This window comes from Perissodus microlepis, chromosome 7, assembly GCF_051167445.1.
Source record: "Perissodus microlepis isolate ML-2025 ecotype Zambia chromosome 7, ASM5116744v1, whole genome shotgun sequence".
In the NCBI taxonomy this organism is placed as follows: Eukaryota; Metazoa; Chordata; class Actinopteri; order Cichliformes; family Cichlidae; genus Perissodus; species Perissodus microlepis.
Genome location: NC_140467.1, coordinates 16958302 through 16971482, shown reverse-complemented (window position 1 = coordinate 16971482; position 13181 = coordinate 16958302). Strand labels below are relative to the sequence as shown.

The window sequence follows — 13181 nt, the reverse complement described above, 5'->3', positions numbered from 1 at the left end:
TTTTCCTGCTTACACCATTTCCCAACAACGTCCACCTCTCTTCTTTATACACTTCCATGCACAATTATCACACACAAATTGGACAATTCATTAGTATTATGTCAAGATTAGTAGTGTGTTAAGGTTCAGTGTTGTTCACCAGCATTTTTTTTTTTTGGAAGTTTTTGGCGCCAACTAAATTCAAATTTTCTTAATGAAAAAAAAAAACACAGTCCAGTGCAAAGTTATATAAAAACCCAATAATTTATTATCATTTCTTTTGCAAAGATCACCATTATAACACATTTTACCTGGCTACAAATGTTCCACCTACGCTTTACTTCAGACCATCAGACATCGACTTAAAACGTTACAGGACTTGGTTTTCAAAAATTTCAAATTTACAATACTTCACTTAAAAAGTATTCATTTGGATGGAGTTTACTATACATGTAACTGGACTATAAGACTTTTGATAAATGGCAACCCGTTTATCTCACCAGTTCTAAAATGCTGTGTTCTGAGTCCTGCTCAGTGGCAATCATCCTAACACCACTTTGATGTAACTGCAAATATGAATCAGAACTATTATACAATATATATGAATGTTTCCAGTTGTCAAAAACTCAAATCATACAATGTATGAATAAGTCTGAACAAAATATCTCTGTTGCAAAGATACACAGACAGTTTTGCGGTTGAAATCAAGTCGCCACAGAACTGGCAACTTGATCGCCGTTGATTCATGTCTGGTTGTTAAGGCTATGCTGAGTTAAGGTGTATGTGGGAGAGTAAAAAGTACTGATATGTAAAAGCTATGGGAAGGTTCATCTGTTGTCATATATGTAGAAAATAAACCCACAAAATAAAACTGAATACAAAAATTTTACCCAAAGCTGCCAAACCAGACAAACAAAGCATATCAGGACATTTTTTTAAATGTCCTCTTTACTAATGAATCAAAAGTATTTAAAAGTTTTAAGACGTGATTCTGTGTCCAAAACTGTATTTCCCCACTAAACTGTTAGTGCAGCAGCTTTGCTTTGTTCTCGATTTGTAGCTTTGTTGTTGAGGTTATAGAAACAACACGTGCTTTGCTGTAAAATGAGGTATCCAACTTTTTTTAAAGATGTTTTTGCAAATTGCTGATAACAATTCAATTCAACGTGCAGCGCCAAATCTTTACCCCCTCCCACCTCCTCGTTTCCATGGGAATTGTCTTTAAAATTCAGAACAATGAGGAGTAACTATGTCCATGTCTCCTTTGCTTTGAATAGGAGACAAAGACTGCATACGTATACGTTAGTTTGTATTTATTTAAAAAAGTAAAAAGCAAATGACCAGCTGATGCTCCATTGGTAAGTGTGCATATTACATAAAAGAAAAAAAGTCTCTTAGAACTGTCTTGAGTTAAGTGGTTACAACATAAATATGAAAATAGAATTGAAAAGATAAACATGTTTCGCGTAAAATAACAAAATAATTGTATTGTCATTGTATCATAGAAAAAATGCTTTTTTACACAGAGTGATGTGAAAAAAACAATCTTGGAAAAACATCAAAATGTCATGATGCCGCTGATAAATTCTTTACAAAATGCTTTTTTTGGGTTACAAAGTGTGAAAAATATTCCTATTGTCCATGTAAAAATGCCACATTTAACGAGGCAAGTATGTCGTACCACATGGGGTAGAATGTGTGTGTTTGTTTTGTTTTTTTATACAGTAGTGACTGAAAGGAAGGCATTGTGTACCTTAGCTCCCTCTGGGGCCTTGGTACCATGAGTCATCAGCTCCTGGATTGTCATCCAGTTATCCAAGATCTTCTTGTTGCGTTTCTTCATCATCTTCTTGTGGCTGAGCTCTATGATGCTGACTTCCTTTCGACCCTCACTGCTGCTCTGAGGGTTCTCCCTCAAGCTCTCCAGCCGACTGCGCTGCATGAACTCTCGCCTCTTCCGCTGTTCTTTCGCTCTGACGAGGTGCTGCTTTCTTTCCTCTTTACTCCAGTACCTCCCCATCTTCATTTCACTCATTGCGTCGTCATCTGTCGTCATTCCCCCGCTGCGTTCCTCTTTAATCTTTAGGGCTCGCTCCTTCAGGATCTTGTCTCTCACAGGCCTCTTGGTGATGTAGCGGGTACCGTCACTACGGATCTTGACCTTCCACTCCATCTTGGGCTCTGTAATGGGCCTCTGAGGCTCTTTACAGACGCTAAGTAGACTGAGCTGGCTCTGAGCGTACTCTACAGCTGAGCGCTGTTGTATCAGCTGCATGTAGCTCTGGTAGTGGCGGGCGTGAGCTGGGATGTTGGTCTGCCTCTGCTGGGAACTGTGAGAAGGTGAGAAGTATGGATTTCGGGAAGCGCTTTGGTTTAGTTTCCCTCTGCTCTCTTCCTCAGGCTGAGGTGTTTGGTCTGACTCAGAAGGATTGCTGTGGTCAGGGCTGCTGCTCTTACCCAGGACTGGAGCGCGGCACGCTGGGATGGGGCTCAGGCTAAGAGAATGACCAGCAGCGAGGCCGCTGCAGAGGTTCCTCTGGTTTGTAAGACTAACCATTCTCTGGAGTGAGTGCTCCGGGGAACGGTCCATTGCCAGAGGGGTGCTGCGTGAACTCTCTGCTGTGTTGTAGGCACTGGAGCTGTCCTTGTCCGATTTCTCTAGCCTCTCGTTAATGTCGGCCAGCTTACCCTTTGAGGGCTCACCGCGGTGAAAGCTTTGGATTTTGGTGGAGGGTGTAGAATGGCCCACTGAGGGAGACTGCTGACCCTTACGAAGTTTATGGGCCTGCATGATGTTCTGACATTCAAGCTCGATGCTGCGCAGTTCCTCATTGAGCATACGCAGCTCGTGCTGTACCCCCGCCTGCTCCCCCATGCTGCACTCAATAGTGCTCCGGCGGCTGTAGAACAGGTCGTACTCGCCGCTGTTGCGTATTTGACACTTCAGTTCCAAGAGCTGCTGGAAGCGATCGCCTTCTGCTTCATCGTCATCCTCATCCGCTTTGTCGTCTAGCCGCATGGAGCTGGTGGTAGAGTGCGTGTCCCGACTGTCTTTCAGGCACTGGGACAGACGTTTCTGGATATGTGCCATGACATTATGCTGCGAGTTCCCCATCCTGTCCTTTATGCTCAGTACATTGTCCTTATGATGAGGGAGTGTGGAACAAGTGGGCTTATCATCCTCTGTTCTCTGAAATAAGTTGAAGAGAATCAGCGTGAATTACTTCTAGATGGAGAACAACTATGGGATATGCAGCTGTGTACAACATAAACATGCATTGTACATGAATGTGCAACAGCTACGCTCTTTTTGAAAGCATGGTAATTAAACCTAAATGTACAGACTTTCTGTGTGGTAATACAGAAACATGCTTATTCTGAATTTATTCTCTGATTTAATCATGGAGCGAGGGAAAAAAAACCAACAACAAAAAGTCACAAGAACTTTTTAAGAGTTCAGAGAAGTGCATCCCTCTTCTGCATTCCCCTGAAGGAATACATATGTTGTTGTGCATAACTCTGTTAACCAGCTCTGTTACTTCAGGGATTGTCTCCTCTCTGCCATGTCTTTGAAGTCCCATTTATATGGATTTTTGAGGTATGCTATCCTCTCAGCAAAACAGAATTTTAAATCACGGTTACTAATGTTTGGAATTTAAATGGTTCAACGGTCCCCCTCCATAAATATTCATAATCGGAATTTAACGCTCACATTTCACAGGGAGAAGCTTGTTTTGACTCGGTTTTGCAAAGAAAGTTGATGAACAGTTTGTCTTGTGATAGAAATGGCATCAAAGATAATATTGGCTGTGTATAATGATCTGTCGCAATGAGCTGTCCTTTTTTTCTCCTTGCTGAGTTTTAGAAGCTTCGTTATATTGAACAGTGCAAACAAAGAGCTTCAGAATTTCTTACATGGAGATAAGCTTTTTCATTCACTTGCTCATTACTGGCAGGGTCAATATGTCTCGATGCTGTCTGACCTGTTCATTCTCCTGTTCCTCTTGTAAGGCAGCTAATTCCATTTCCTCTCTTTGCTGCTCCTCCAACATTTCCATCTTCAGTTGCTCCAGGAACTCGCTATGTTCATCATCCAGCCAGGCTTCTTCCAGCTATAGGTGAAGGAAGAAGGAAAGCATATGGTGAAGGAAAGGGTTTAGGCTAGTGGCTTAGTGACATTTTTGTTATCCTTTTTGGGTAATAACAAGCGTCATGATACACATTTGACAGATATACACTCCTCATCTTTTAAACATGGACTCTAATCGTAGAATCAGAACCACGTAACTTGATGGCCACCACTTTTAACCTGTTAGGCCGTATCATCCACATCATCCATCATCTGTTTGTACATCTGATGCAAACCAAATGGTATCCATACCTGATGACTTCAGATTTACTACTAAAATGCATTTAATTAAAGAGCCTAGTATTGCTTCCAGTTCCTCTGCACTGCGGCAGAGTCCTTCCACTTAGTTTGTCATCGGCCCTGGGCCTGAACTCACTCCACATTAGCATGCCATTAGCTTTTATGGCTTACCGTTGGAAGTCAATTACAGTGGCACTACATAAAAATAAAACATGATGAGGTCTCAGTCGTGGCTTGCAGTAGGAGTGGTTACATGTGGTGGGAGGGCGTTGGTGGCTACACCAAACTGCTGAGGTCTTCTTTGAGCAAATACACAGTACAGTACAGTAAAAGCCTAAATTTGAAACCATACAGGTTATGTAAACTGTAGATTATGTCCAGACAGTTCAAAAGAAGCTGGGTTATCTTAGCTCCATGGTTGTTCTTTTGTAAGTCTTTGTCACTTCTCTTTTACATTTTCACTTTTTTCACTTCAAACTTAGTTTCTTTTCTTTTCCAAAGACAAGTCGAGGAAATTCGTTTTTACTATTTGACTTCAGTGCATAATAAATCAGTGTGAGTTGAATGTGTGATTATTTCTCACCTGCATCTCAGGTCTGGCAACCAGCAGTATGATGTTCCTGCACTCGTCACTGGAGAGTGCAGCCATGGCTTCCTCCCTGTCCTGTACATCCTGGCCATTAATCTGAAGACGACAAACACGATTAAGACCATATTAGGTGAAACACAAACAAGCAAAAATTTCAACACAGGCACGAACACACGCTCTAATGCAAATGCCCTTAAGAAAAACAAAATGCCACACTGAAACACATTGGACAGAAGTGCCCTTTTCCTGGGCAAATTGTCAACCCTCTCTGTAATAAATCTGGACCCAGCAGCGATTATGAATGAGACACCGGCCGTAGGCTGACGGAGGTGTTGTGTCCACCAAAGCATCCAGCAGCATACATACATCTAGCCGTACAATTAACTGGCCACTGACAGGTGGCGTCCATCTTTTTGCAGGCAGAGTAATGGCCCTGTCACTAGTGGATAATAGTGCCAGAGTACCCGTCTGCCTCACAAACCTACGCACACCGCTTCCCTTTGTTCAAATCAGCCACACAACATGTACTGTTGAGACAATTAGACCAGTAGCACTCATGGATCCACTTCACATAGCTATTATAGGCCAGGCAGACTATTTCCGTCTCTCTTTCCCTCCCAAGATGGTCAAATATATATAAAAGAAACAGAGTCTGTACAACTTTCACTCACTTAGACAAGCTTTCTTATAATTTCTTTAAAAAGTCTTCGGCTCTCCAGGCATCTTGAAGGAGTTTTAAAGCTCTTCTTTGGATGTTGACTGCCTTTTGTTTTATTCTTTCTTAAGATGATCCCACAGTGTCTCAATTATGCTGAGGTGGGGGATCTGAAGAGGCAAATTCATGACTAGAACAACAGTGTGTTTTTTCTGTCCAGATATAGTTTTACTGCATTGGCAGCGTGTTTGGAATCACTGGCATCAGTCCAAAAGACCAGTTGCTACTGATTTTCAGTTTACTTGTTCTGTAATTTGGTAAACCCCCAGTCTTTTCTCCCTGTTTCCCCATCTTTAACAATGGCTTCTTGACAGCCACCCTTCCACTGAGACCATTTCTGATGAGGCTTTAGCAAACAGTAGTTGGCTCAACCGGCACATCTCTTAGGTCCTTTGTCGGGTCATTAATTAATTTTTTCCTTTTCTCTAAAGAACACGACTTTCAGAAACTGTTTATCTGCTGTAGATCATTATTTTTAGCTCTCTCATTTCTTCTTTTGTCCCATATTTTTAAATGTATTTAAGGAAACGGCACCATGCTGAGATATGCTAAGTTTTTGGCTAACAGGTAAGAATGACCATGTTGCTGCAAAAATATTACTGTGTACTGTGCATTTAGTTATACATTCAACAAAGAAATTGGAACAAAAAGATGAAAATCCAAATTAAAATAGGTTCTTTGATAAGTTGTCTGCTATGTGCGGATACAACAGTTACTGTTTTATGCTGCTATAATATGCCAAGCGATGTCAGGAGAGAAATTTCAGGAGTGAAAATGAGTGAAAAAGCAGTCAATGTCCAAAGAAAAACTTTGAAAGATCTTGAGAAAGTGTAAAGAACTATTGCTCAAGACCGCTTTAAAAAAGTATGGCTCCTTGGAAGCAAAATACGTATATTGGAAGCATGTTTTTTTGCCTGGTGTGCAAGACAGACAAGTGAAAAAAAAGATGAAATTGTGTCTATACAAGGGTGCAGGTTTAACTCTCTGGGATGAGCAGCTAATCCATAAAGCTAATGCAGAGCCCTGGGTTCCATCTGTTCCACCACAATAAAGGGAAGACAGCTCCAAGTCCAAAATTCTGGAGGTGGTATCTCAGATGTTTTCAGTTTGTTTTATGGCAACCATAAATCCATTAACACTGGCTTAACAAGCTATTATGAAGCTATTATGGTGACAAACACTGTAATTGCCTACCTATCCCACAGAAACAACACGATCCAACCCAGAGCTCTAACAAACTTCGGTCCTTGTCAGTAGCCATTCCAAATCTCAAGCCTGGATATCTAACTAGGGGCTAATAGCAGTTACTGCCTCTCAGCTATCCCACAGGAGGCAGCAGCACAGTGTCACTCCCAACCAGAACTCTTAAAAAACCCTGCTGGTGCTGAGTCGGTAACTAAAACAGCCAGGGGGACATTTCTCCCTCTTTAACAGTCACAGCGGGTCCAAGTTCCCCCTTTAATGTGCTGCCATTAAAAATGAATGGGCTCTCTTGCTGGGAGACAGTGGTTGAGTGTGACAAAATAGGAGAAGAATTTTATTTTGAACCTAATAAAAGCCAGTGTGGAGGTGACCAGCGAGTGCTTTACTGCACCTGTAAAATGCGATCCCCCTCCCGGATTCGTCCATCTCTGGCAGCGATGCTGTTTGGACTTATCTGTGAAGGTGGAGAAGGCACAAAATTATACATGAAACACTTTCAATCTTCATTTGAGAGAATCTAGATGTGGCTGGAAGTATTGTGTGATAGCTTTCCAGACCATTCCTGGCCATTTGATCTGTTCCTTTTATTGTTTCCTGAAAGCCTGAGGAAGAAGCTAAATCATCACCTTTATCATCCAAGACATCGATTGCACCTGCCTCAGTTATTATTTTTTTTGACAACTTGATAAAAAACAAGTCTCTGCATATAGCATCTCCAGCCCGTAACTCAACTCCAGTACATCGTGCACCTGCTCCTCATGTAACTAATGCTAGTCAACAAGAGGGCAGAGCACTCTTTCATTGACCAATCAATCGGCATCTGGGGCCATTCGTTTCACTTTCTCCTATCAGATAAGATCTCGGCAGACAAGGAGGTGTTCAAGCACTCCATCTTCATGATAGTTCACTCCTACACAGAGGGCCGCTCATTAGACTGGGACAGAAGTCCCCAGGCAGGAATTAGTGAAGGGCTGGAGGAAAAAGAGGAAATTGAAGGTAATTTCTCAGCAGTCAAGGAGAGAACTTCAGATCGTGAATAACTTACAACCGTTTACGTGTTGAAGATGACATTGTTAGTGGCAAAACCGCTGTTTACAGAATGAGTATCTTAGCTTTGCCTCTTAGCTTTATTCTTTTTTGTATGTTTGTTTCCTTTTTTAACTGTTTTTGAACTGTGAGAGGAAAAAGGGCAAGAGGCTCTGGCAGAGCAGTAAAGAAACAGCAGGTGAACTGAAAAGTCTAGAGAATCAGCTACATGTATTCACCCACTGTGCTATGAGACAGTAAAATGGAAAATGGCCATTCAACAATCTAAATTTGGAAAATTCTACTTGTTTTAAAATAACCTTGTATTCTTCCCCCACTCAACTCCCAGTGCAGCCAGCATACAGTGACATTCAGACACCTCATGTAAATGCAGTGCACTCCTCTTAGCCCTACTTTTTATAGAGTAAACACTTAAAGATGCTGCCAGGAGCCAGCGACCACAGTGATTTATATTCTACTCAGCTCTCAAAGAGAACACCTTGCATGGTCCAAGTCGACTTCAAACGAATTTGAAAGTTGAGGAGAGCGGAGAATGGCATTTTCTATGCTTCCAACAAGTGGGAGAAAAATAGTCTCTCTCTTTACATGTATGCCAGTGCCTGCTTGTTGTCAGCTGCACTGAGACTGGATGAACAACAAAGACAAGACCTGAAAGCACTTCTGTGTTTTTTTTTTCTTCTTCCTCTTTTTTGTTGTTGTTTGCTGTCTTGGCATTCATTTTGTTTCTGGTGAACTGACAGTATGATCACGCACACACAGATCAATGCTAAACTGTTCAGTAATGTCAGATTTGATAAAAAATTCAATTTTAAAACTTCACCAAATAAAGAAATTGTTGTTTCTCACATTGAAGATGAATATTAAATGTCATGAGTAATTTTGTGTGAGATTTTTCATTAGACATTTCATCAAAGTACTGATGTAGGAAGATATTTAATATTTAAGTGTTAGACTTAAAAGAACTGAAAAATCGATAGAATATGTATATACTGGAGTATGCTAGAAATGTCATCTTTCAAATGGTTAGCAGTCCTAAATCTGGTTGCTGGAGTAAAAATGGCTGTCAGGAAGACGATACAGGATACATGGTGTCTCATTCATTACAGATTTTGGATCCTTACTCTCATTCGTCTGCTGTGTTGTATTGTCTTTACTACAAGAACTAACACAACACAAGAGCCAGTAGTGTTTTTTACTTGGCATGACTGAAAAGGTCCAATGACTACAGTGCTGTTCCCTGTCAGCTTCTCTCTCTCAGTCTAGATTTGTGCAGCCTTTATCGCACTCACGGCATCCAAACGAGCTGTCGTCACCTTGGTTAATGTCATCGTTACCTGTGTCATCAGCTCGAAATGATAATTTTTTATGTTTGTGTTTACAGATGTCACCACATAAAAGAAAGATCTCCAGTCTCTTCTTCACACTGAGGAATGCAGATTGTTAAGTTAAACACTGGATTATGATTGTGTTGAAACAGGACAAATTTGGATTGCTGCATCTCATATTCTGTCTGATTTTGCTAGCGTTGGCGCCTTGACACACCACCTGTAACCGTTTTGGACACAGAGGGTTAGCAGGCCGGCTTGAAAGACTGATGGAGCACGCAGGTTAGAGGGGTGGCTGTGGAATACATGGCAGGTCTATCAGGCAGGAGACTGCAGTTCGTGACTTGTTTTAGAGCTTTGTGTTCTGAGCTCTGTTTTCCCTTTCCCTGCTGCTTAGCTTGAGACATCGAAAACTTCATGATTAGGGTGAGGAAACTGCCTTTGTTTAAAAATGGCTGAAAAATGACACTTTGACAGCACATTTAAATTTGATCCCAGAGGGTACTTAAAAAGCATCCCAGTGTGACGAGTGGAAGCAAGACCCTTCCTACTACAGTCTATAAAATGGTTACATGTATATGACACACATGCCAAAGGACAGCTAGTGGGTATCTGTGAAACAAAAGGGCAGTAGTTGATGCCCTAGAAATGAGCAGGTACTGATTCAGGATTTTGTGTGATGGTGTACATGCCAGTGTCACAAAACCTTTGAGCTTAGTGACTAATGTATGAAATTATGTATTCACAGTACTCACACTCAGATGCAGATGTCTCGTATGAACGTATTTATTTTATTTAAGTGCGGGGCAAGTTATCTACTCACCTCGCTAACATAGATGGCCACATCTTCTTCTTCATCTGTCCTGTAGCACAGAGTTAGGCCCAACTTCTCTTGGCTGTTGAGTCGACACAGTTCTACTTCCTAAGTGGAAAAGAACGGAAAAAAAGATCAAGAAGATGGAGTGATTTTACTAAAAGGTTTGGAGGGTCCAAGAGACAGACTCCTCTAACCTCTAACCTTTAAAGGAAGAAACACAAACTGAATGATGTAAATTCTAAACACTTTACGTAAAATCATGAGCTTGGCAATGGCTACACAAACACAAAGAAGCTGTTCCACTGATGAGGTCCTTTAAGTTCAGCGCAAAATAAAACTATATGATTTTTGAGTCTGGATTTCCAACTTTTCTGAGGTTTTTTAGGATTGAAAGTGTTTGATCATGAAAGACATTCTTGGCTCTGTGAGTTTGATCGGAGGGGCTTTGATAAATGTCAGAGGACTGAGTTTTTCTCTTTCAAGTCTCTGCTAAGTTATAAAATATTAGACTATAAATAAACTATATGCTAATGCCATCAGAAATACACACTTGCTAAAGTACTAAACTACTCCTCCGTGTCCTGTGGGGAGAGATAAACAAACTATTGACTAACAAATCAGTGGTCTGCAAATTTCCCAGGAGGCTCTTGGATTATAGCGTGGTACCCTGGTGAATACATGAATTATTCGTCTTTAATAAACAGTGGAAAAAAACTAAAAATCGCACAAGTTCCCCTCCTCGTTTTAGCTCCTCGTTTTGGTGGAGCTTTTTTTTATTTTCTTCAGTTTCTAAACTCTTAAAACCACTTTGCACTCTGTTTCTTTTAGCCACTGTGCAGCCAAACACGGCACTGCACAGGCCTACACTCCATCTTCAAATGCTCAAACATATCAAGGGTGTTGGAGGGAATCAAGTGTGAAATGGCCTCTCCTCCCAAGGTCTTCATTAGAGCAGCAAAACACTCTCAGCAGCAGGAACGAGGTGGTTGAGTGAAGGGGAGGATGGTGGGGGCCGAGAGAAATAAGGTGGCGGTGAGAATTCTGGTGGGGCTCAGAGGGGTCTCAGACAGAAACCGTGAGAGTCATTTCCTCTTTGACAAGGAGCAGGTTGGCTGGTTACACGTGTCAGATGTGGCGGTCTTTCCAGAAGTGGATGGGTGGCTTTGGGAGAGGGGGGGTGGGTCTGGCCATGTTGGCATGAGATGAGGGAAAAAAGGGGGGAAAGGCCAATGGCTGCTGCTTCTGGCTACCCCTACTAAGCTGTTTTTGAGACCACACACACACACACTTCCTCACATACACACAAACAGACCTTTAGGCTAAATTCCCATTTTTTCCTGCCCCACTGGCACTCATTTCTTCCCACGCGTCCGTATCTCAGCTTGTCACACACACGGTGACAGATCATTGACGTGTATTTGGACCAGTAACCTGCTGCTGCTGGGGTACACAATCCCGTAGACTCACACACACACACACACACACAAGCAGTTCTCTACACACATCTTATGCTTACACCTACACATATTCTCAACAGAGCACACATTCGCACATGCAGAGACAAAGAGCTTAAGGAGATCTGCATCATCTGAGCTTTGTGATTTTTTTTTTTCCAGCATCTCCATCTGAGTGGGAGTTTAGATCTTTAATTGAGTGCATCAGAAGCTGCGGCGGCGCAAAATCCCGGCTGATGCGTTAGTAAACAACACAAGAAACTTTACCTGTAGATTACCTGAACAAAATAAGCTGCAAAAATCAATCATTAGTTAAATTAAAAATGTTTCTAATGAGATATCATGCTATTGTTGGAGGAGATACTATTAAAGAAGCACGGCTCCAGAGGCAGTGGAGCAGTCATGGAGGTAATGGGGAGCCAAGGAGACAGTGCATATCTGGCATGCTAATATGATGTGTGAAATTGTGGGATATCTGTGGGAAATCACTAGCAGCGTCTCTAAGACATCTGCCTAAAAATAAACCACACAAATTAATTGCCGCGACTGAGGCGAAGCAGCAGCGTGAGCAGGTAATGCATCACCCCTATCTGGCTCCGTAAAACAAGCTTAAACTTACTTCTGACTAATTAATAGCTAGATATAGTGCTGCAAACCTGCGGCTAAATGATCAGAGAACATAGATTGGCACCATTACTACATGGTGGATGAGGCATCAAATCTGTGCGCGTCTAATGATGTGACCCCATTTTATTTATCAGATGTTCTTTTTTGCCTATTTGTTTTAAGACAATATTGTGTGGAAAAAAAAAAACACCCACTCACTCTGAAGCTTCTGCAAAAGGAGGTTGACTCCTGAACCATCAAACGCACATTCGGCAATCACTGCCTCTCTCTTCTCTTTTCATTTGTTTTTTTTCTCTATTTTCCAGGCGAGCTCTCTGCCTCTCAGGACGGAGATTGCAGCACGGCATGGGGACGAGGGCTGACAGTAAATTAATGACTGCGATGGCGTGATTAAGGAGAAGATTGCCACCAACCATCAAAGCACATTGGATGCTGTCATAATAATCGCACTTTTGATTACTAGTAATTGAAAAAGCAGCCAGAAATGTGCGGATGGCTACCGCTGGCAGGAAAATTGGGAGGACTATCTCTGTGCTTGGAGTACTTCATGTCTGCAGAACTCACCTGAGGTAATAACAGGAATGGTTACTAATATAGTTTTGCCCCCACATGCATGCAGGAATTCTAGGAAACGTATGTTTCAGTGCACATTTTTTGACATAGAATCTCAATAAAAGATGGTTGTAGCCACCATGATGGCACCAACTGGTTTGTGATGTTAGACCCTTATTTTACAACTGTAAATGAAAGGAAACTTAGCAATGGCAAATGGCCTGTATCTGTATAGCGCTTTACTTAGTCCCCAAAGTGCTTGACACTACATTCAGTCATCCACCCATTCACACACCGGTGATGGCAAGCTGCCCTGGGGCACACCGACAGAGTTGAGGCTGCCGGACACTGGCGCCACCGGGCCCTCTGACCACCACCAGTAGGCATGGGTGAAGTGTCTTGCCCAAGGACACAACGACCGAGACTGTCGGAGCCGGAACCGGCAACCTTCCGATTACAAGACGAACTGCCAACTCTTGAGCCACGATCGCCCGCAATGTGTAG

The 13181-nt window shown here is 42.0% G+C and overlaps 1 protein-coding gene across 2 annotated transcripts in view; it reads right to left on the bottom strand.

Moving 5' to 3' along the window:
* Nucleotides 1-219: 219 nt before the first annotated feature.
* LOC146382890 (PDZ domain-containing RING finger protein 4) overlaps nt 220-13181 on the bottom strand; it is a 118269-nt gene continuing 105307 nt past the window's right edge. For both annotated transcript variants that reach the window (XM_084933886.1, XM_084933887.1), the window contains 5 exons: nt 10051-10149; nt 7247-7309; nt 4932-5033; nt 3963-4091; nt 220-3169 (listed from right to left, as the gene is read on the bottom strand). In XM_084933886.1, coding sequence (XP_084790012.1) covers nt 1697-3169; nt 3963-4091; nt 4932-5033; nt 7247-7309; nt 10051-10149 — 1866 coding nt within the window. In that variant the 3' untranslated portion in view covers nt 220-1696. The remainder of the gene's footprint in view (nt 3170-3962; nt 4092-4931; nt 5034-7246; nt 7310-10050; nt 10150-13181) is intronic.